The 22,028-nt window shown below is 57.3% G+C and overlaps 3 protein-coding genes across 6 annotated transcripts; all 3 read right to left on the minus strand.

Moving 5' to 3' along the window:
- Positions 1–121: 121 nt before the first annotated feature.
- On the minus strand, positions 122–8,195 carry KRI1 (KRI1 homolog). 2 transcript variants are annotated; one of them, XM_045992169.1, is made up of 19 exons: positions 8,050–8,195; positions 7,864–7,937; positions 6,967–7,072; positions 6,527–6,635; positions 6,215–6,269; positions 6,087–6,133; positions 5,695–5,791; positions 5,540–5,617; positions 5,138–5,268; positions 4,730–4,856; positions 4,527–4,622; positions 4,268–4,438; positions 2,949–3,024; positions 2,769–2,854; positions 2,557–2,683; positions 2,341–2,471; positions 1,357–1,421; positions 1,161–1,259; positions 122–525 (listed from the first exon to the last, which is right to left on the minus strand). In XM_045992169.1, the coding sequence occupies exons 1-19, from the start codon at positions 8,141–8,143 to the stop codon at positions 186–188; spliced, it is 2,109 nt and encodes a 702-aa protein (XP_045848125.1). In that variant the 5' UTR covers positions 8,144–8,195; the 3' UTR covers positions 122–185. The 2 variants fall into 2 exon arrangements, with proteins under 2 accessions (XP_045848125.1, XP_045848124.1); XM_045992168.1 differs by having other exon boundaries at positions 6,087–6,136.
- A 436-nt stretch (positions 8,196–8,631) lies between these two features.
- CDKN2D (cyclin dependent kinase inhibitor 2D) lies at positions 8,632–11,191 on the minus strand. Of its 2 annotated transcripts, none has more exons than XM_045992177.1 (3): positions 11,061–11,191; positions 10,633–10,788; positions 8,632–9,597 (listed from the first exon to the last, which is right to left on the minus strand). In XM_045992177.1, exons 2-3 carry the CDS (start codon positions 10,771–10,773, stop codon positions 9,238–9,240), a joined length of 501 nt encoding a protein of 166 aa, XP_045848133.1. In that variant the 5' UTR covers positions 10,774–10,788; positions 11,061–11,191; the 3' UTR covers positions 8,632–9,237. The 2 variants fall into 2 exon arrangements, with proteins under 2 accessions (XP_045848133.1, XP_045848132.1); XM_045992176.1 differs by lacking the exon at positions 11,061–11,191 and adding an exon at positions 10,872–11,011.
- A 1,357-nt stretch (positions 11,192–12,548) lies between these two features.
- On the minus strand, positions 12,549–21,663 carry AP1M2 (adaptor related protein complex 1 subunit mu 2). 2 transcript variants are annotated; one of them, XM_045992171.1, is made up of 12 exons: positions 21,541–21,663; positions 20,302–20,458; positions 20,037–20,104; positions 18,579–18,709; positions 18,320–18,467; positions 18,103–18,229; positions 17,478–17,626; positions 17,326–17,397; positions 14,419–14,577; positions 13,730–13,855; positions 13,312–13,387; positions 12,549–12,946 (listed from the first exon to the last, which is right to left on the minus strand). In XM_045992171.1, the coding sequence occupies exons 1-12, from the start codon at positions 21,580–21,582 to the stop codon at positions 12,924–12,926; spliced, it is 1,278 nt and encodes a 425-aa protein (XP_045848127.1). In that variant the 5' UTR covers positions 21,583–21,663; the 3' UTR covers positions 12,549–12,923. The 2 variants fall into 2 exon arrangements, with proteins under 2 accessions (XP_045848127.1, XP_045848131.1); XM_045992175.1 differs by having other exon boundaries at positions 17,478–17,620; positions 21,541–21,661.
- Positions 21,664–22,028: the final 365 nt, after the last annotated feature.

The raw sequence follows: 22,028 nt of genomic DNA on the forward strand, positions 1-22,028 counted from the left end.
ACTGGAGGGACGGGGTCCGAGGTGTGTGTCAAGGGGAGACGGCAGGGGAAGCTTGTTAGGCCAGCGAGACAGCAAGACTTCTTTGCCCCCGGGTGGACACACGGTCCACACAGTCCATGAGGGAGATGCATCCAGGAGCTGACTGGAAGGGAGGGACCCCAGGACCTCTGGCTGCTTCCTGGAGCTCAGGGGCCGCTCTTGGGACCCTGGGGCTTCCTCCGCTGCCGGCCCAGCTGGCGGAAGTGTAGCCGTTTGGGGTTGAGCCCAAAGGCCTGCAGTCTCTGGCGGCTGAACTCCCGCCCCCCCAGTGTCAGAGTGGGGCCCAGGAGACGCGCCTTCTTGCCCCTCCTCTGCCTCTGGGGGACTGGCTTCTGCGTGTGTGACACGGGGCCTGCTTCTTCCTGTGCTTGGGGGCTCCCAGGCTGGGCCTGCTTCCCACTAGCCCCATCAGATGCCAGCAGCTGTCCCTGCGGGCCGTCTTTGTCTCTCTGTGGCTTTCCTGTGGCTTCCGAAAGTGTCTCCATCCTGAGGAGAAAAGTGGGGGCTCAGCCCAAGCTGGTCACGATTAGGCCAATTCCTGAGTACACATCCCCCATTTTACAGATGAGGAAAGGAGAGGCTCACAGAGGCAAGGCGCCAAATCAGGGGCCTGTCTGGGGTTCAAACCCAAGTCTGACACCAAAACTGGGCCTTTCCTATTGAGCTCCGAGACTTGACGAACTGCCGCTCACTGGGGCATTTTGAACCTGGGCCTCTACTAAGCTGCTCATGGAAAGCAGCTTTCAGCTCTGGGCGGTTCTATCAGCCCTGCTTTACAGATCAGGAAATAATGGGCACAATAATACTACTACTTAAAATACCCTTATGGTATTTCCTATGTTCTAGGCACTTTACATGAATGAATTCACTTAATCCTCAAAAACCCAACAAGAAACGAGCCATCCTTACTCCCTACCTGCATTTTTAAATAAGGAAACAGGCCCAGAAAGGGCAAAGGCCTTGCCCAAGGCCACACAGCTATGGCTGGCCAGAATCTGAACCCAGGGATCGAGAAAGGAAGCCCCATTCCCGGGGCCACACAACAAATGGCTGACAGAGCGCGCGGCAAGCCCAGGCCGGCGGGCTCCCAAGCCCACCCTCCCCCCGCGGGGGATACTCACTCCTCTGGGCAAAGTGACTTGAAGATCTGCCTCTTTTTCCATAAGTTCTGGGCCTTCTGGCTGTATGCCCGCTTGTCCTGCAGTTCCTCCTGCTCTGACCTGCGGCGTCCAGCAGACACGCCTGTCGCGGGGAGCTCTGGGAGGTGCCCCCACCTGCTAGGCCCTCCCCCCGGCCCACCTGGCCCGGCCCTGTCACCTGTACATGCAGGTTTTCTTCAGGGAGCACCACCGGTTCAGCTCCTTGTCATCCGCAGCGAGGATCTGCACAGGAAGGCGGGGTGGGGGCCCGCATGTGAGCCCCAGGTCGGGGGTGGGGGAGCCCAGCTCACTCGCTCTCAGCTTTGGCCGCCTCACTAGTCAAAGGCGGGTCATGCTACTCCCACTCGGCACAGACCACAGCAGGAGAGGACTGATTTCTACGGGGGCCACTGGAAGGTTGTGGCAGCGGGGATCAAATGGGGAAACTGAGGCTCGGCCAGGTGATCTTGCCCGAGTCACATGATCGGGAAGTGGCTGATTTCAGATTCCAGATTGGGCCCGGAGTGCCTGCGCCTCACTCAGGCACCACGGACGGTCCCAGTAACCTCAGGTCAGGCAGGGGCTCTGCGCGGATGGCCACGTGTGCCAATGACAGGTGAGGCCTCACCCAGAGAAACTACTGAGGCTGCCGGGAAGACTGAGCGAGCGCAGCAGGCCCGAGCTGCATAAACGTGGGCTTGGCCGGCCGTGACAGGTGAGGCCCCCGCAGCCCCCACGGCTAAGGGGCCAGCAGCTCCAAGAGCCACACACACACACACCTCGGCTCCATAGCCGCGGTGGGGGGGGCTGTTATTAGCCCATTTTACAGTCGGGGAAACGGAGGCACAGCATTCTAGGTCGCAGTTGGTGAGTGGCCACAGCCGGTTTGAATCCGGGCATCTGTTTCCAGAGCCCACCCAGTCCTAACGGCCACCCAACCGCTGATATTCGGTAAGAAATTTAAAAATAGTATTTTTTTAAAAAACAGAAGTAGTATTTACACCATGTCCTGTGGGCCTCAGAGGCCATCCGAGGCAGGTAACGTTATCCGTACGGGTGTTTTCCGCAGAAGGAACGGGGGTCGCAGCATCTGCTGGCCACACACGCCCCCTTGCCCGCAAGGCGCACCCCCACCCCCAGCAGCACCGCTGTGGGGTCCCACCTCCTCGGTGCTCAGCCCGAAGTCGCAGGGAACCACGGTGCGGTACTTAAAGCGACAGGGCAGGTCGTCAATGATGTCCTCGTAGTCCAGCCGGTAATACTCGTCCAGGTACTCCTCAAACGTCTTGTCGCCTACGCAGGGAGGGAGCCAGGCTGCCGGGGTGTGCCGGGCCCCGCGGAGCCCCTGCCCGCCCCCCGCCCCCAGCCCGGGCCTCACCAGGCTCAAACACTGGCTTCTCCTGCCCCACGGCTGCAGCGAAGGGGGACTTGCGCTTCTTCTTGCCCGTCTGGGGGGCCTCGCGCGGCTTCTTCTGCGGCTGGCTGGGGTCGTAGTCAGCGTCCATCTGCCGAGATGCAAAGGTCAAGCCAGCCCTCACTCGGGGGGGGGGGCTCACCCCTCGGGGTCCCCCCTACGCCCATGGCACCTACATTGAAGTCGGGGTCCTCGCAGTGCAGCTCCTGGTCCCAAGCTCCAGCCTGCTCAGTCCCAGCCCATGTGTCCCAGTTCCAGTCATCTGGTCCCAGAGGACACAGAGGTGGGGGGTCAGGGCAGAACTCCGGACTTCAGACACAGCAGCTCCCCCAGGCTGGTGCCCCCGGTGACCTCACCTTCAAGCCCTTCCTCTTCCTCAAACTGCGGCTTCTCCTGCTCCACGGTGCCATAGTACTCATCCCCAAAACATCTCTGCAAGGTCAGGGCCAGGAGGCTCAGCAAGGCCCACTCCCCCAGACTGCCTCACTCACCACCCTACATGGCTCCCAGCACCCCCCAGACCTCGCTGCTGACATGAGAGGAACCCGGTGTGTCCAGGCCCCTCTGTGCCCCAGTACTCCCTGCTGCTCCACAGAGCCGTGGTTCTTCCCCTCCCACAGGCCTTTGCCCCCACAGTACCCCCTGCCTGCTGCACCCCTCCCTCCTTGGCTGCCAAGCTGCGGCTCAGGCCTCAGCTGCCCGCCTTGACCCTCTCACCACCACGCCCGACAGTCAACTGGGGACTCCTCTCAGACCCCACCTCCCCCTGAAAGTCCCCATCACCACTCTGATCGCTAGGGGTTGTAACTGTACAGTTAAGGGCCTGCCATCAGACCCGGAGCTCTGGGAGGGCAGGGGCCGCTCCGTGGCCTGGTGCTCAGTGACCACGAGGCTGGTTCTTGCCATTCCATGAGCTCCAGGAGGGCTGAAACTGCTGGGCCCTTGACAGAAACCCTGCACCCAGTGGGCACCTGCCAAAAGCAGATATTGGAAACTGTATCATTTATTTTTATTTTTATTATTTTTTAAAGATTTTATTTGACAGATAGAGATCACAAATAGGGAGAGAGGCAGGCAGAGAGAGAGAGAGGAGGAAGCAGGCTCCCTGCCAAGCAGAGAGCCCGATGCGGGGCTCGTTCCCAGGACCCTGGGATCATGACCTGAGCGAAAGGCAGAGGCTTTAACCCACTGAGCCACCCAGGCGCCCCGAAACTGTGTCATTTATTAAGCACCTACTGTATGCCCAATGCTGGGCTGCAACTCACTGCATTCTCAAAAGCACCCCAAGAGACAGAAACGACCGCCATTTCACTGAGGAACCAAAGCCTACACAGCCTTGGTCTCCTCCCCTCACCTCCAGGCTTGGTCAGGTGTCTCTTTGGGGTTCCCCGGGTCCCCACTGCTCTCCCCATACAGCCCTATCACCTGTTTCCATGGCCTGATGCTATGTCCCTTCAAACCCTACAAGTTTCAAGGAAACACAACTATTCCCTGTCTCTTGAGCGTTACCAATTTTTATGCAGGTTTCTCCCAAGCTATCCTGAGGTAGACTGTATGGCTGAACCCACTTTATAGACAAGGACACAGGCACCGAGACATCAAGTCACTTCTCTGAGGCCACACAGCCTGGAAACGCGCATAGATTGCACGGCTGGGAGGGGTCCAGGGGTCATACCTGCATGAGCTGGTCATGGCGGGTGGGGTCAAAGTCGTCCTCGAGGTCCCGCTCCTCAAACCCCAGGGTTTCGTTGCCTGTGACCTGCCGCAGCCTCTCCAGCTTGGCCAGAATCTCTTTCCTTTTCAGGTTCTTCAGCTGCTTGAGCTCTTCCTGCTTCTTGGCTTTCTCCTGCGGGTGGCAGGCCGGGGGGAGAGAGGGAGCGTGGGCTCCCCTGCACAGTGGGCCGCCCTCCCCCGCCTGGCACCCCCATACTCACCCTCCTCTTCCGCTCCCGCGTCTCCTCTCTCCTCTCCTTCCTGCGCTCATCCTTGCGGCGCACAGAGGACGCGATGCTCCGAGGGTAGGTCTTGACCTGTGGGCAGCAGGGGAGCCCAGAAGGGCCACAGGGATGATCCTGGGCTCTCCCGGCCTGGGCCCCCAAAGCCCGGGTCCTCCCCAGCCCCAGCCCTAGTCCCGCACCAAGGCCGAGTCCGGCTCCTCGAAGCGGAAGTTGTACTTGTGCTCGAAGTCCTCCTGCTTCTTCAGAAACAGCTCCCCCTCGTCTGAGGAATCGTCCACCGCTAGCTGGACGGGGAGGCCGGGACCCCTGAGGGACAAAAATGGGGCAGGTCAGCCGAGCCCCCATACCCGTGTACTCCCGCATTAACGCATGGAATCCTCACATGAGCCCTATTTGGGGGGCACCCCCATTTTACAGATAGGGAAACTGAGGCACAGAGTCCAGGACCGGGGCCATGTAGCCCCAGAGCCCACACGCCGCAGCTCTTCCTCACAGGACTGTAACTGCCACCATCTGTGTGAAGAAGTAAACACCCGGTGCCCTTCGCCTTCGGGCTGGCAGGGCTCCAGGCGGACATGGCTGCTCACCCTTCCTCCTCTTCTGCCTCCTCTTCCTCTTCGCCTTCCTCCTCTTCGTAGCGTTTGTTGAGGATATAATCCCGCAGGAACCGCTCTCCTTCATCCAGCTCTGGGTTGCTCCAGTATTCCTTGAGGTGGGTCTGGGGCGGAGGGGGGAGGGGACAGGAGCCAGGTCAGGGACCTGTGGGCAGGGAAGGAGGGTGGTGGGCTCAGCTCCACGTGGACTTAAGTAACTAAAACTTCACAGCCCGTCTGTGAAGGGGGGGGGGGGGCCAATCGCCATCTTACAGAAGCAGAAACCGGTGCCCAGAGCGGGGCACACCTCAGTCTTCACACGATGGGCTCTTGGCTACTCCCTCAAGAACTGGTTTCCAGAAAAAGCCTGGGAACCGACCAGACAGGAGAACTCACCAGTTCCTTCAGGGTGTCAGGGTTGTGAATCTCCTTCTGCCCCTTCAGCCACTCCACATAGTCCGCATCCTCCTGGGCCTGAGGGGACGCCAGCTCTGAGCGCCTGGGGAACCCTGCCCGCCGCCAAGCCCCAGCCAGCCAGGCCCAGCACGCACCTTCTCCTCTTTGGTTTGGGCACGTTTCTGCAGCAACCCGGAGCCACCTTCCCCGGCACTGTCCTCATCGTCGCTGTCCTCCACGAATGCCCGGAAGCTGCCCATGTGAGAGAAAACGCCTCAGGAGACACAGCCCTGCCCACAGTCCTGAGATGAACCCTGTTTACAAAGTCCTGGGCTCCCCTCAACAAGCTCGGAGCAGCGCTGTGACACAGAGGGTATCGTCAACCCCATTTAACAGACGAGGACACTGAGGCACAGAAAGACTAAGTGACGTGCCCAAGGGCACACAGCCACGAAGTAACAGGGCTGGATGTGAACCCAGGCTGGGCCTGTCCAATCCCAGAGCCTAAAGTCCAATCCATCTGGCCATCGAGCAGGCCCAGGCTCACCTCTCCTTGAGCTGTTTCTGTTCCTCTACGTAACTCTGCGATGAGATCTGCTGCAGAGAGAGCGACTGTGGGCCTCAGGCCCAGCCCCAGGCCCCTCAGCCCCCAGCCAGGCCTTCCACCCCACCTACCGGGAATCTCTGGTCAGAGCTCTCTGCGTCTGAATTTTCCTCGTCGACGTATTTGCTGGGCAAGGACAAACAAGGGCTTCAGAGTAGACTCCCCACGGCTCGTTCGTCCCCCGGGGTGGGGAGCTCTTACGAGCAGCCATTGGGGGGCAGGGCGGTGCAGGTGGATCACGGACGCTCCTGTTCTCTGGGAGCCCCTCAATCCTGGTGAGTCACCACCAGCTTCTTCCCCCCTCTTCTAAGACCCCCATGCGTCAGCCTGCCCTGGGAAGGCTCGGGGGAGGGATGGGACTGGAAGTCAGGACCTCTGCTCACCCTTCTTTCTCCAAGATAACCTTCCTTTCGTAGTCCTTCAGGTACATAGGACGCATCTTCTTTTGCTTCTTTTCAGCTTCCTCAGCTTCCTCGCTCTCCGAGGACGATACTGTGGGGTTGCCAGAAGACACCTGCCATCACCCACAACCCCCTTCCTTCCCCAGGTGGAGAATTCCCACAGGGCCGGGCCTGGGTCCGACCAGGATTTCAAACGTCACACTTAAAACTACTCGGTAGTAGCTGGCTGTGCTCACTCAGTAACTCATGCTTTGACCAGGGCCGAGCACACAGTCATTATTGACGAATAATAACATAAAACACTCCGCCAAGCACTTAGGACATAGAATGTAGAACATACATAGTGTGATGGTTCATTAAATAGTCGCACAAACCAGTAAGGCAACGAGGAACCTGGGCCCTAGGGAGGAGCAGCCCCAGACCTGTTTTCTGATAGAAGGTGGCATCCTTCTGATAAATGCGGGGGTCCTTCTTCTTCAACAAGGAGAGAGTCGTGTAAAAGTCACGCTCTTGCTGGGGGTCAAATTCCTAAGGCATGAGAAGGACCGGGGATAGACTTCAGAAGGGAGACGGAGGAGGGCCCTTGTGGAGGCTGGAGACACTAAGTACCAAGGGCAGGTGGGCTGAGAGGGTGTGGGAATTAGAGTGGATCAGGGGCATACATGAGTAAGAAGAAGTGATCCAGCGGGACAGAGGCAGGTTGGGGGCTGGAGGGTGGGTAAGAGGGGCAGTGGGAAGATGTGAAACAGGTAGCGGAGGAAGAGGGGCCCTCAATGGGGGTGGACTGGGACGGGCCACAGAGAGGTACAGGATCTGAGCTAGAGGAAGGTAATGGGCAAGGGGAGGATACTTCCTGGGAACAAAGGATTGAGGTGGGGGCCGGTGAGCAGAGAGGACATAGGTGGGACAGCAAGCAGGGGCTGCGCGGCACAGTGAGGCCCCCAAAAGATCAGGCCTGATGTGAGAAGCTGAGTACCCCATGTGGCAGAGGGACGCCCCACTTCAGGGGCTGAGTTGGACCCTGACAAATGGTTAAACTCTTGGGAATGAAAGAGGGGACACAGCGGTCGCACCGCACACACATCGGGATGAGCAGGTGGCTGGTGGCTGGAGAGGGGAGGTAAGAGGGCATGCGGCCTCCCCTGGGGATGGAGAGAGCGCTGTGTGTCCTTCATGGGATTAGGAAGAGGAGGATGGAAACTCCCGTAGGGTGAAATGGGGTTGGGGGTTAGCCGCCCTCTGTATATCAAGGTTGGGAAGCGGTAGGGGGGGAACTTGGATGCTTCCCGAATGTACAGCACCGGGGTGAGAAAGCTCACCACGCGCTCGTCGCTAGAGTCAGACTCAGAGCTGGAGTCGCCGCCGCTGTCCCGGTCCCCGTAGCGATCTTTAACTGCGGGGCACAGGTGGGAAACCCCCAGATCAGCGTGGAGGACCAGGTGAGCCCCCACTTCCCGACGACCCGGCACGCGCCGCCGCCCCGCGCGCATGCGCCCCGCACTCACGCCGCTGCAGCTCCTCGCGCTCCCGGTAGCGGCCGTACCGCGCGGCAAACGCCGCGTTGACCCGCAGAGGCGACGACCCTCGCGGTTCCGGCATGGCGGCTCTGTGGCCCACTGCGCATGCGTGCAGCGAGAGTTTTCCCCACCCCCACCCCCGGAAGGCGGGGCTACTCAAGGCCCCCTTGAGCCTGAGAGGAGGCGGAGCCTCGCGGGCCGCACCTAATCCTGTCCCCAAACTTTCCGGGATCCCTTACGCCGTGCGACCACAATCCCCGCCCGTGGGTCACGCCTCTTCGAGTCAGACTCCAGCCACCGCCCACTCACCCCCACCCCCGCCCGCCCGGGGCTCCCGGCACCCAGCTGACATCTGGGGGCCCTTTCTCCACTCGCGGTTTCCTGCCTCCCTTCCGTTCCGACAGCGTAAACCGCTGCCCCACCCAGCTCACTCACCTCTGGCACCCTGGGAATTACCACTCACACCCCTCCCCCAAAGCATCCACGACCTGCGACCCCTCTTCCGACCCCATACAAACATACTGGACGCGCGGCTCTCCATCGCAGACTCAAAAATCAGAAGCCACCAGCTCTGTGATCATGCACAAGTCTTAATTTAATGGGTAAAAACATTAAGTTATCACACAACAATTTTTTTCCACAAAGCTTAATAAATAGAATCTCTTTTTTTAAACGCTGTACAAGAGACTGGAAAACAAGCTTCCAACAAAATATGAACGAACTCATACTACCCTTTGATTCGAAACTCTCCCCCCTCCCACCCCATGCCTGAAAGCAGTGTGCACACTTGGAGGTCTCTCTCTGGGTACAAGCCAGCCAAGGTCGCCAGGTTCCAGGAGCCCTGGAAGCGATGACCTCACTCTGGGGCTGGGGCTTTAAACGCTCAGCTCTCAGGCGTCTGTAGCCCCAGCAATCTGAGGCGCAGAGAAAACGGAACCGTTTAGATGGCTGTTGTCAGCAAGAGCCCTTCTCTGCCCAGCACGTCAAAAGGGGTGAGAAAAACAAATGAGAAATGTCCCTCAAACACACACACCCCGCAAATCAACACCAACAAGCCACAAACCGGTGCCCCACCCCTTTCGACAGTGGGCAGAAGTGAGGGGAGAAAGTGTTTCTTTCCTCCTCTCTTGATACAGAACCCCGCCGGGTCCTGTTGCTGGAGTGGGTGGCCCTGGGTCACAGCAGCACCACCGTGTGCCCCTGGAGGATGTCCATGAGATCCTGGGCCCCTAGCCCCTGCGCCAGCTCCAGGGGTGTGAGGCCCCTGGCGTCCCTGTGATGGAGATCAGACTCCATAGCCAGGAAGCTGACCACAGCCGTGTGGCCCTCTCGCACCGCCAGGTGGATGGGGAGCGCCCCAGTACCATCAGGCGCGTTGACATCAGCACCATGCTCTACCAAGACCTTCAGGGTGTCCAGGAATCCAGTGCGTGCCGCATCATGGGCTGGAGTAGTGCCGGTGGCGTCCTGGACATTGGGGCTGGCACCTTGCTTGAGGAGCTCCAAAGCAATGGTGGGGCTGCCGAACATCATGACCTGTGTGGGGGCCAAGGATAAGGGGTCTCTCAAGGGAGAGGTTCCAGGAGAAGGGGGTCACTGAAGAGAGGGGTCATTCAAGAATAGGGAACACTAGAGATCGTCTAAAGAATCGGGAAACCCCAGAGAACACAAGCACTCAGACAGCTGTTGGATACCCCAGAGAAAGACATCTCCTGGGAAGAGGGACCCCTCTCCAAGAAACCGGTCATCCCCTAAGGACAAGATAATCGTCTAGGGAATAGCCTCCGTGGAAACTTTCAAGGAACTTAAGACCCTCCCCAAAGAAGCAGAGACATGCCCCATCCCATAGAGGAGATCGTTAGGAAATATGGCCCCCACTCCAGGAAATCAACCTCAAAGAATGAAAACTGCCCCCTAAGAACTTGAGAACGGAAGGGAAAGGAAGTGCCCAGGGAATTTGAAACCCCTTCTCTAATTAACAGCTCCTCCCATATAGTGAGGATGCTCCCCAGGGTGCGTCGCCCCCTTGAGAAATGGGGTTCCCCTGTAAAATGCCCCCCAGGGAATAAGGACGCTCAAGCAATGCCTAACTGTGCCCCCATTAGGACTTTCCTTAATATACCAGGAATCTGGGGAACCAACAAACCCAGGAATGGAGATCTCCCCAAGTAACCGGATTCCTCTCAGAGAACCCTCCATTAAATGGGGACCTACTGGAAACATGAATCCTTCTTTTCTGTAATTGGAAGGTCCAAGAAACAAGAACCATCCCTATGAAACCAGGATCCAAAGAAGCTGAACTCACACCACGGAGTAAGAATCTCCCCAGGGAAACTGAATCCTCCGCATCCAGAGAATAAGAAATCCTCCAGAGAAGATGGAAAGTCCTCCCCTCCCCCCAACCTAACCCCATCCATCCACGACCCACCCACGAAAAGGGACATCAGGGAGCAACATCGGCCCAGGAAAAAAGGATCGGACCCCCAGTCTGCCACCACTGCGACCAGGAAACGTAAGGGAAAGGGTCTGGGGTCCCAGCCCCGCCCTCGCTCCGAGCCGGCCGGGCCTCACCTGCAGCGCAGTCTTGCCGAAGCGGTTCAGGGCGTCGGGATGCACCAGCTCGCGGTGCAGAAGGCGGCGCACCTCCTGCACGTCGCCCCGGGCCGCCGCCCCGCTTAGCCGGTCGCCGGCGCGGACCTCCTCCAGCAGCATGTCGACACTGGCAGCCTGCAAAGCCCCCGCCCCACCCCGGCGCCGTCAGTGCGGGGAAAGCCACGGAAGCCGGCCCGAAGATCCGCTCCGAGGTGCACCTGGCCCGCGCGAGGCTCCCAGCTCTGCTCGCCTGTCGGCTCTCCGGCGCGACCCCCGCCCTCCCGGCGGGCTCCTCCCCCCGTCGGCCAGCGGGTCGCCGGGGGCTGGGAGCCCGGCCCAACCCTCCGCCGCCCGCACCGCCCGGCCCGGCGCCCGCCCCTTGGGGGCCGGGTCTCCCCTCAACTCACCCTCCCTCCTCCGCGACGTCTGTTCTGAGGCGGTGTCGAAGCCGCTGCCAAGCCGGCCGTCAGGGGGCGGTGCCGTCACGCCGGAGGCCCCGCCCCGAACGCTGCGGATTTGTTTTCTTACGAACTCGCTACACTGTAACCCAGCCGCGTTGCCCGGCGCGCGACCTGCCGGCGCCCCGCCCACGCAGCCAGCGCAGCCAATGGCCGTGCGTCACCGGGGGAGTTTTACGCTCCGGCATGGGTGGTGCCGCTCCTGATTGGCCGAGCCGCGGCGACCGGTGGGCCGCCGGCAATGGCGGGGTTTTCGGTTTTCAAACTCGCCAGGCGGGCGGGAAAGGGAGCCGGTTTAACTGACCCGCGGGAGAAAGGTCAGGGGCAGGGTAGCGCGGGCAGTCCAGTCTGGAGTTTCACCATTCAGTCACGCGATAAGCACTTATTAGCCCTTAGTCTGTGCAGAGAGCTTTATTTCACTCACTCGCCCCCTGTGTGCTGGAACCCGTCCCGCGCTGGGGAGCGCACGTTCGGGCAACTACATAATTTTAGGTAGCGTTAGGCATCGTCAAGAAAATAAAACGGGGAAATGGAGTAGGTGAGAAGGAATCACGGTCGGGCTCAGATTGGACCAAACCTGGCACAGCAAATGCCATGGCAGAGACAAAATTTCACGCTGCCAGCTGCAGCCGCCACGTGGATGAGCCCGGAAGGCTAGAGTCGAGGTCGCAGGCGGCGCTTACAGACGTCTGCATTCAGACTTTTACCGAGCACCCTCTGTGCACTAGGCGCACAACTGGAGAGCGAGCCAGCCAGCCAGGTGGTTCCCGCTGCAGGATCCCCACCATTTAGGTCGGGAGGAGACAGTAATGTGATCTTTGCAGGGTGGTAAACGCAAGGGAGGTGATAAAACAGATAAGTGATAGTCTCTTGGGAAAGGAGGACCGTTGAAACAGGTCAGGGAGGGCCTCCCCGAGGAGGTGACGTTTGCGATCTGAAGGTTAGGGAAGGAGCCCTGTGAATATCTGTGGGGGGAGGTACATGCCAGGTGAAGGGCATTACGGTTGCAATGGCGGAGGTGGGAGCACACCTGCCATGCACAGGAAGCGTGAACGCTAGAGGCGGAGAGTGGGAGGGGGTGAAGACAGGTTAACTAGAAGGACGGGGAGCGCAGATAAGGCTTGTGGACCGCACTGAGCACTTACTTTTTACTTTTCACGAGGGAATCCTGGGAGGGTTCTGAGCGCCACAGTCTGGCTTAGAAGAAGCGCCCTCTGGCTGCTACGAGGGAAACTGATGAGGGCGGAAGAGGGTTGGAGCCCCGACCCAAGGAGCTAGGGGGAAACTGCACTGCCCCAGATATGCCTCCGCCTGAGGAGCGGATCTGCGTTGCCCACTCCCATCCCAGCCCGTCAGCGGGTGTTCCTGGCATTCCCGGTCCCAGCCAAGAATATACGCAGCAGCCAGATTTTTTTTTTTTTTTTTTTTTTTTTAATACCATCCTGAAACTCTGGGTGGGCCAGCATGGCCTCCGGGCTCAGCAGCTGTGAAGGAGGGGTCCCAACACCCCTAAGGCAGGTCACTGCAAGAAGGCACTCATGAGGGGGGTTTCAAGACCCTCCTCTATTTCTTCATATAAAATTGGAGGAGGGAGGAGCCCGGAGGCAAAAGGAGGTAGGGAGACTGTTCGTCCCAGCCTATGGGTGGAGGGAAAGGCAGGGAGGAAGCCAGGTGCTGGGTGCTGGGAGCAAGAAACTGCTAAGTCAGGGTCCTTCCCTCATACACATCCCCCATCTTCCTCCCTCTCAAGTCTACAGTCCCAGCCTGGGGGGAGGGAAGGCCCCATGTCCAAGTCCCCACCTCTTCTCTCTCCTAGCTGGTCCGAAGTTGATAATCTGCAGGGAAACAATAAGCAGGGACCATATCCAAACTGGAAAAGGGAACAGAGGGAAAGCACCCCTCCCACATTTATTCCCCCACCCCAGTGCTCATGATCAACCCCATGGGTATGTAACAAGGCTAAGAAGGGGGTCTGACCTAGGGAAGGTAACCATAGCTTGTCTTCAGGTACAGATGGGGGTGCTGTGTGTTCAAACCCTATCAGTACCCTAGAGCTGGCAACTGCCCCCATTTTAAAGATGGGCAAACTGAGGCCGGTTCTGTTGAACTGTGGTGCCCTCTGACCCAAGTGTGGCCAAAGCCCCGAGACCACCCTTTGGATCTCCTTGACCCAGCGTCCCAGGGAGCCAGGCGGCCTTACCGCCACTTTGGGTGATGTAGCGAACCCACGGCAGGGCCTGGTAACCGCTTTTCTCAATGATCTTCATGTACCGAACCTGAAAGGGGATGAGACAAGGTGGCCCAGGTTGTGCAGGGAGCCTGGCTGTGGTGCGGGAACTCTATGTAACACAGCTGGGGGAGAATGTGCTGAAATGGTCTGTGAGTAGTGACATGGGCCGGGCCAAAGTGTGGCACGGGCAGCGGGTGGAGGGGAGTGGGTAGGCCGTCCAGGGCCCTGGGAAAGAGACGGCACAGTGTAGGGGAACAGACACAAGGCGATTTTGAGGGGACGAGGTGGTACAGGCCAGGGGACAGATGTGACCTGAGCCAAGGCACAGGAGGATGGGGAACCCCCTGAGGCCAAGGAGGGAAGACACCTGCCTGCTCACTACACTCACCTGGATCCCAGAGACGGTGAAATAGGGGATCTCAAACTTGACCCCAATAGGGGGCCGGCCCTCTACCTCCTCCTTCTCCACGCTGGGGAGGCCAAAGTGGGCACGCATCAGGTACTCCTTGCCCCCCTGAGGGCACACGGGGGCATCAGACACACCAAGAGGCCTCCCTCTGCCCAGCCCATCCTCCCGGCAGCCCCCAGGGCAGGCTCTGCTCTTTGTCCATTGCAGACCAGAAAGTGAAACCTCCTGGCCAAGGTACAGCTGAAGCTTCTAACTATAAAGCCTGGTCTGAGGGCTTCTGATTACCACCTCCCCACTTTCCAGGCCCTAATGGATCCTCCCACCCCCATCCCGTTCGCAGGGGCTGACCAAATCCTCCAGCGGCCCAAGGATGAGAGTAACATGATCCTGTCTATTTCACAGATGGGCAAACAGAGCATCCGTGGAGGGAAGTGGGTTTCCTAAGACTGTCTAGCTGAGAAGGGAAGGGAGGAGAACTTGAACCCAGGGCTGGTTTCCTCAAGACCTGGGAGGCGGGGAGTTTAACCACCAGGCTGGCCTGGTTTCCAGCTCTGTGATCCCTAAAGGGTAACCATGTGCATACACACATGGGTTGCTATTTGTTCTCTGGCTTGCTTGCGAGCGGCAGGGGCAGGTCCCTCAGATCCCACACCCGTCCCAGTACTCACCGGGAAAGACTTAATACTCCAAATAACGACATTCTTTTCCGGCACGTACTTGGCACTCCCTACACTGGTCTTGAACTTCGGGGAGTCGGCGTCACTGGGCACGGGCACGGATATCTCCACGCCGTTGGCCACCGACTGCTTCTTAAACTGCCCCTTGGCCTGTCAGAGGAGAGGGTGTGGGGTGTGGAGAATTCACTCCTGCATCCTGCAAACATTCAGCAAGCCCTTTCCCCGCACAACCTCGGGGAGAGCCTCCGCAGTCCTGAAATGGGAATAATCAGCTTGCCCATTTTACAGATGAGAACATGGAGACAGGGGAAGCTAAGGCATTTGCTTGGAGATGCACGGCCAACACGTGGCAAGCTGGAGGAGTCACACCCACAGGAGACTCCAGAGGCTCTGTTCTCAGTGTTTGCAAAGTGTCCTATACCTTTGCCTGGTCCAAAATCCAAATGATGCCCATCAGAGGAGTTTTTGCTTGAGAGGTGGCATTTAATGAGTCCCTAGCACATGCTGGGCCCCAAGCCAACCACTTGGCCCTCTCGCTAATTCCCTAAAGTAGGATCCATCCCTGTGGTCCATTTCACAGATGAGGAGAATGAGGCACTCTGTCCAAGTCAATTAGCTGGTATCTGACACAGCAGGGACTTGCATCGGGCTTGGGTTGGCAATGATCACATGTCTCACTTACAAGTCACTGAATAAGTTACATCACCTGTATCTGACACGTGACATGGGACAGACTTTGAACACAAGGATTTTAAGTGTTCTGTGTGCAGTAGCTAGCATTATGACTACTACCACTGTTGACCAATTTGGGGAGGGATGTTTGAGAGGTGGCATCAGGGGCAGAGGACCTCGAAGTAAACCAGAGGGCACATTCTTTCCGGGAAGCATCAGCACTAATGGCTCCTTCCCCTTTATTGAGGGGTGTCAAGACCCTCTCAGGTGACCATTCATTCACCCTGCAGCTTCCCTGACACCCTGAGACCAGGGAACAAAGTGAAATAGAAAAACAGAGACTCTTAAGCCAGGCAGACCCAAGTTCAAGGTAGGTTACCGCCCCCCCCTTTCCTTGGTAGGGGACATCAGCACCCCTCTGAACCTCAGCTTCCCCATCTATAAAAGAGGGCCGACTCTAAACTGTGGAGAAGCTCTTGTTTGGGACTCCAGGAGCTGTTCACGGCAACAAGAACCAGAGTGGCCAAGAACTGGAAAAAACCACGCAAGAGAAGAAACAGAATAGATCCCCATGGTGGGATACTCAACAGTTGTAGAAAGGGAGGCACGAAACTAGAGCTTCTGGGACTCGTGTTCAAATCAAGCTTATGCAAACAAAGCTAGTCCGTCCACTGGTAGGATCAGAAACCAGCAGAACAAAATATTTATCGTTAAAAATGTGGGCGGCAGGGCGTGTGGCTGGCTTAATCGGTGGAACATGCAACTCTTGATCTTCAGATTGTGAGTTTGAGCCCCAGAATGGGCATGGAGACCGCTTAAAAATCAGTCTTAAAATAAAAATAAAAATTTTCTAAATCTTTAAAAAAAAATGTGGGTGCCAAAATTATAAAAGGAATACACTGAGGACTGTCTTTAAACCATGTATTATATATATATATATGTATATACATATATATGTATATTTGCTAGGAAAGTAAATAAAACATGTCAGTCGGTGTTAAGACATGGGGGAAAATAGAGCAAAGAGGGAGGTGGGGAATGATAGGGGTGACAATTTTATTTTATTTTTTAGAGACTTTATTTATTTGAGAGTGACTGAGAAACAGCATGAGCTAGGGGTGGGTGGAAGGGAAAGAGGGAAGCAAACTCCCCACTGAGCACGGAACCAGACGTGGGGCTCGATCCCAAGACCCTGGGATCATGACCTGAGCCAAAGGCAGACACTTAACTGACTGAAGCACCCAGGTGCCCCATGGGGGTTGCAATTTTAAATAGAGAAATCAGGAAAGGCCTTTGAGGAGGTAACACTTAGCAAAAAAATTGAAGGAGATGAGGGAAGGAGCCGTGTGGATATCTGGGGCAGGGAAGGGGTACGATCCAAAGGGAATAGCCAGTGCAAAGGCCCTGAGGTATGACCTTGCTTGGTGTGAATAAAGAGGAAGCCGATATAGCTGGAATGGAGGGAGGGAGGGAGACAGTGGAGGGAGGTCAAACTGGGGAGGGGACAGGGCAGACTGTCATAGGGCCTTGTGGGATGCCAGGACTTTGGCTTTTACTCTCAGTGAAGTGGGAGCCATGAAAGGTTGTAGGCAGAAGAGAGACACAGCCGGACTGAAGTGCTCATAGGTGCCCTCTAAGGGAACAGACAGTGGGGAGCCAAGACAGGAGCTGGGAGACCAGGGCAGACGCAGTGGAGGGTGTATGAAGTGGGGCCAATTAGAGACCTGTTTGCCCAGGATTTGCTGATGGTTTGTCTGTCTCCCCATCTGGCCTGCAAGCTCCTTGAGGACACCCTATCTTTGATCTCTTCTCTCTTGTCCCTTAGACCCCTCACAAAACAGAGGCTCCATTAAAATCATAGTGTGAATAGCGAATACTCCGTCTATCATTTACACATTACCAAGAACCTACTACATGTCTGACCCTGGGGAAAAGAAATCCACACCAGGAAGAAGTAGATGTGACGGTCAGCAGAGCAGAGACAGAGGGGGTGGGAGAGGGTGGGAGTCGAAGCTGTGGGCATGGCTGCTGGAACAGCAGCCCAGGCAGAAGGAAGAGCCAATGCAAAGCCCCTACAGGGAACTGTGCCTGACATGTCTGAGAACCAGCCAGGAGACCAGCGTGGCTGGAGGGGAGCGAGGATCCAGGAGATGGGGTTAGGCTGGTGATTTTGGGGTTGGAGGGGGGCAGACCACGCACTTGGAAGAATTATTCCCCTGGGCCTACCTTGACCATGATCTCCACGCGGCTGTGGGAGAACTTCTCAATGACGGACTCAATCCAGATCAATGGCTTGACCTGCGGACGGCAGAAGAGGGAGTTCTTGGAGGTTCTAGGGTCGTCTCTCACCCTCATAATGGGGCTTTCCCCTGCTTCACCTGGGTGCTGAGGCGGTAGGACATGAGCTCAAAGTCGCCATCAGGTGGGATGAAGGAGATGGTGCGGTCATTGTCAAAGCGGGAGAGCCGCACGCACTGGTGGAATTTCACATCCTCCAGCTCCACGGACTTGTTCTTGCTCCCTGAAACTCGGAGCCAAGCGGGTGGGCAGGTGACCCTGGAGGCCTGGCCCAGAGACCCTACCCCAGATCGCTAGCCCTGCCTTCTCTGCCTACCACTTGCCATTACCTGCCATTTTACAGGTAAGGAAACTGAGGCCCAGAGAGGGTGAGTAACTTGCTGGGCCAGAAGCAGGGGGACAGAGCTAGAATCTGAACCCATGGAATCTGGCTCTTGCTGTCAGGTTTTTAAATAGGATGCTATTCTGACCTCCTACTCCCGCTGGAATGTCAGCTCCACAAGGACAGTGATTTGTCTTTTTCAGCCTTGTACTTGGGCCAAACACCCAATAATGAAGCACTGTTTGCACCAATGAGCCAGCAGCCGCAGCACTGGCCATGACCAGCAGAGGGCACTCGAGTGCTTATTTCAGAACTGGCTGCATTTCTCTGGGTCCCCGGATGGGATAGGGTCCTCTCCGGTTTCCCCTCCTCCAGAAGCTTACGGCCAGTGAGCTCAAAGAGCACTCGGTCGTTGAGGCCAAGCCGCAGCTCTGGCATTCCCGACAGAAACACCTTGAGCTTGATGGTGCCCACGATCTCGCTCAGCAGGACGCTGCCGTTGGCATTGACCTGAGGATGCACAAACGGGGGTCAACAAACACATGGGCTCCTCTGCTGCCTCCAGGCCTTGGAAGGAGTGGGTGAGAAGGGGGTGCTCACCAGCAGGTTGACAGACTCAATGACATCAATGAAGACCTCATTCTTCTTGTACTTGATGCCCTCGGAGCGCCAGGACACAGCGTTGGTGACAGTGGGTGGCACCCGAGATTTGCCGGTCTCCAGCTTGTTGCCCTGCTGCGTGATGTACCTGTCAGGAGGCCGGGGCGATGACTAGCTGGACCCAGGGATGCTTCCCAGACCCTGCCGGACTTCCTTCCATGAGTAGGTCCACCCCTGGCTGTCCCCATGGCCCACTCACTCCTGCAGGATCTTGCTGTCCGTGGTCTGTGGGAAGCCAAAGTCCATGAGTTCATCCAGCAGCTCATAGACGATGACAAAGTTGTCACGGATGCTCTCCTCCTCCAACTCCTTGAAGTACTCAGAGAACACCTAGGGGTGCAGGGAAAACAGCAGAGGTATGGCTGGGGCCTCATTCATCCAGCCAACAACCCAACAGGCAACTATTAAGTGCCTACTGTATACCAGCACTGGGACATTAAGAATTCAGGGACTCCACAAGCTTTAGGGGTTTGGCCCCCCCCCCCAAGTTCAGAGCCTCTAGAGTGGTTGGCATAACCACAGCAGGAACCTCCCAGTCATCTGACGTTCAAAAAACCCTCCATCCCTCATTCTGCCCCAGCCCCACTGGCCATCTCTCTGTTCTCACCTGGGAGTCTTTGCATATGCTCTCCCCTCTGCCCAGGACATTCTTCTCACAGTGGGCTTCTTGTCATTTGGGACTGAGCTCAAAGGTCATCTCCTCAGTGAAGCCCCAACCGTCCCTCCCCTCCCCCCCCCCGCCCCGCCTTGAGTGTCAAAGTGAGACTAGCATGGCAGGCTCCAGTTCTCATCATGTCCTGTTGCACCTCCTTCGTGCCCTTTGACTCCGTGGGACAGGCAGGGATTGTGCCCCCTTATGCACAGCTGTGTCCCCTCTTTGCCTAGCAGGGGACAGATCAATACACATTCCTTGTTTGTTGAAAAGTATTTCCTGGACACTTTCTCAGTCACTGAGAATGGCGTCTAGCGGGGCGCCTGGGTGGCTCAGTGGGTTAAAGCCTCTGCTTTCGACTCAGGTCATGATCCCGGGGTTCTGGGATCGAGCCCCGCATCGGGCTCTCTGCTCCACGGAGAGCCTGCTTCCTCCTCTCTCTCTGACTGTCTCCCTGCCTACTTGTGATTTCTGTCTGTCAAATAAATAAATAAAATCTTTAAAAAAAAAAAAAAGAATGGCGTCTAGCAAGCACTCAAATTATTATATGACTCTATAAACAGTACTAATGCTAACAATACCAAACTGTTATTGAGCATTTACTGTATACTAGGCATTATTTTAGGCACCCATAAATATGAATTTGACTAATTTGTCCAACAACCCCGAGGTAGGACTTGTTGTAATTCTCAGTTTAGAGACAGTGAGAGAAATGACTTGCTCAAGTTCACATGGCCAGGGAGCAGGGAGGGCGGTGGGGGGGGGGGGCACCTGGGATCAGAACCCAGTTTTTTCTGGCTCAGATCTGAGCAGTGCACTGTCTTAGAAACCTCCTTGGTCCTTGCCCTACAGGGAGAGAGACGATGCCCTAGCGGCTAATGAGAACACAGAGATGGGGCTTCAGCGGAGGTCAGGGAACGCTTCCTAGGAGAAATGGATCCTGAAAGAGAAGCGCAAATCAAGTGGATGGACAGACCAGCTGGCTGATGGGAAGGCAGAACCTACCTCCACCGTCTTGTAGAGGAAGGAGTACACGAGGGAGGCGTTGGCGTTCTTCAGTGTGGTGGCCACCACTGTGGGCAGCAAAGTTAAGGATAAGGTGCCATTTTGGACGTCTCAAATGGAGCACGGATCCTAAAACCTCACCCTGTCCATCCCTCCCCAACCCGAACCACTGATGTGCTGTGCAACTTCTGTCCTCCGTCCACCCTCTCGGGGCCTGAGCCACCACCATCCCAGGCCTCCAGGAATCCTGCTAAGGGCCGGATACAGTAGAGGTTGCTGTGCTTGATCCACAGGAAGTGAACCCGGCCATGGCTCAGCAGTGGGGCCAGGGCACCCTCCTCCTCCCGCTGCACGAGCAGAGGCATGAAGTGCTCGATCTCACTCATGGCCACATCGCCCTTGTAGTTGCGGCTGATCAGGGGCTAAGGGTGAGCAGAGAAGTCCCGGTCACCACGGGGCATCAGAGAGAATGCCTGGTTCTGACTCTACTTCCTGGCTGCCAGGCAGGGGCAAGACTCTGCCGCTCTGTGCCTCAGTTTCCTCCTCTGTAAAATGGGAGCATGGTAACAATAGCAAAAGTGTAGAGTCCTCAGTGCGGACCAGCTGTGTCCCACTACAGACCGGACGTTTGCTAACTGATCTGGATCTCACTGCACGGGGCAGGCAGCTTCACCATCTTCATCTGAAGGATGGAGACCCCAAGGTGTGAACCATGTCTCTTAACAGGTGGGGAAACCAGGAATGGAACCAAGACACAAGGGTCCAGCATTCCAGCTCCTTCCCAAGGCTTCACAGGCTCCAAACTGGTGAGGTGGGGACGACAGAAGGGAAGGGAAGGGTGGGGAGAAAGGAAGGAAGGAGGCAAAGAAAAGAAAAAGATTCTAGAAAGAAAGAGACAATACCCTTATAGGCGCTGTTGGGCAGGCAGTAAGCACTGGATACTAACAGTCCCTACTTCCCCAGCTGGTTTAGTCCAAGGCTGAGAACCCCGAGGGGGCAGAGCTGGTCCTCAAACACCTTAGCTTTCACCACCACCGTTTTTTTGGATATAAAATGACAAAGTGAATGAGAGAGGGCTTCAGAAAGGGACTAGGCAACCCCAAATATGCCCGTCTTCCCCCAAATATGAATTGTGTGGATGATGGAGACGGTGATAGAATTTCAACGGACTGAACATCTCCTGTTTGCAGCTGGGTTCTTGAGCTAAGTAGTTTACACTCATCCAGCTGGATGCATTCTTACTGGGTGGGGACCTCTGTTATTCCCATTTTTACGGACAGGGAGACTGAGGCCCAGGGAGGCAAAGCCCCCGGCCCGCGGCACGCGACTGGGAAACAGTGAAGATGGGATTCCACCCGGGACTTCCAGGGATTGGGGGAGGGGTGTTCCCACGCTCCCAGAGCTTTCTGGAGCCTCCCCGCCCGCGAGGAGGGGCCGCCCCTGAGTCCAGGGGAGCGCAGCCTCACCTGTCCTTCCCCAACCCCATCCCCCGCGCCCGGCCCACCTTGCCCTTGACGTCGAGGATGAAGACAGCCGAGGCGGACATGGTGGCAACCGGCGGACCCGGGAGGCGGGGAGGGAGCGCCGGGAGGCGACGGCGGCGCCGCTTCCTTCTTCCTGCGGAAGCGGCCCCGCGCAGGTGAGCGCCCAGGTGAGAGCGTCTTAAAGGGGAGGCCTCCAGGTGAGCGGCGCTGTTGGCCGACGCGAAGACGGCTGCAGGGCGGGGCCTCGGAGGGGACTGCTGCCCCGCCTCACTTTCCCGGTGCACCCAGGAGGGCTGATGGGAGGAGTCTCCAGACCAACCAACCATCCCTTCGTCCACCCAGCCAGCCACCCACCCACCCTCTCATCCCCCACCCATTTTTCCCACCCACCCATCCATCCACCCTCCCATCCATTCGTCCACCCAGCCACCCGCTCACTCCCTCCACCCCCGGCCCATTCATCCCGCCCCCCACCCCACCCCACCCCGCACCCATTCATCCATCTCCA

This window comes from Meles meles, chromosome 20 (genome assembly GCF_922984935.1).
Source record: "Meles meles chromosome 20, mMelMel3.1 paternal haplotype, whole genome shotgun sequence".
Taxonomy (NCBI): Eukaryota; Metazoa; Chordata; class Mammalia; order Carnivora; family Mustelidae; genus Meles; species Meles meles.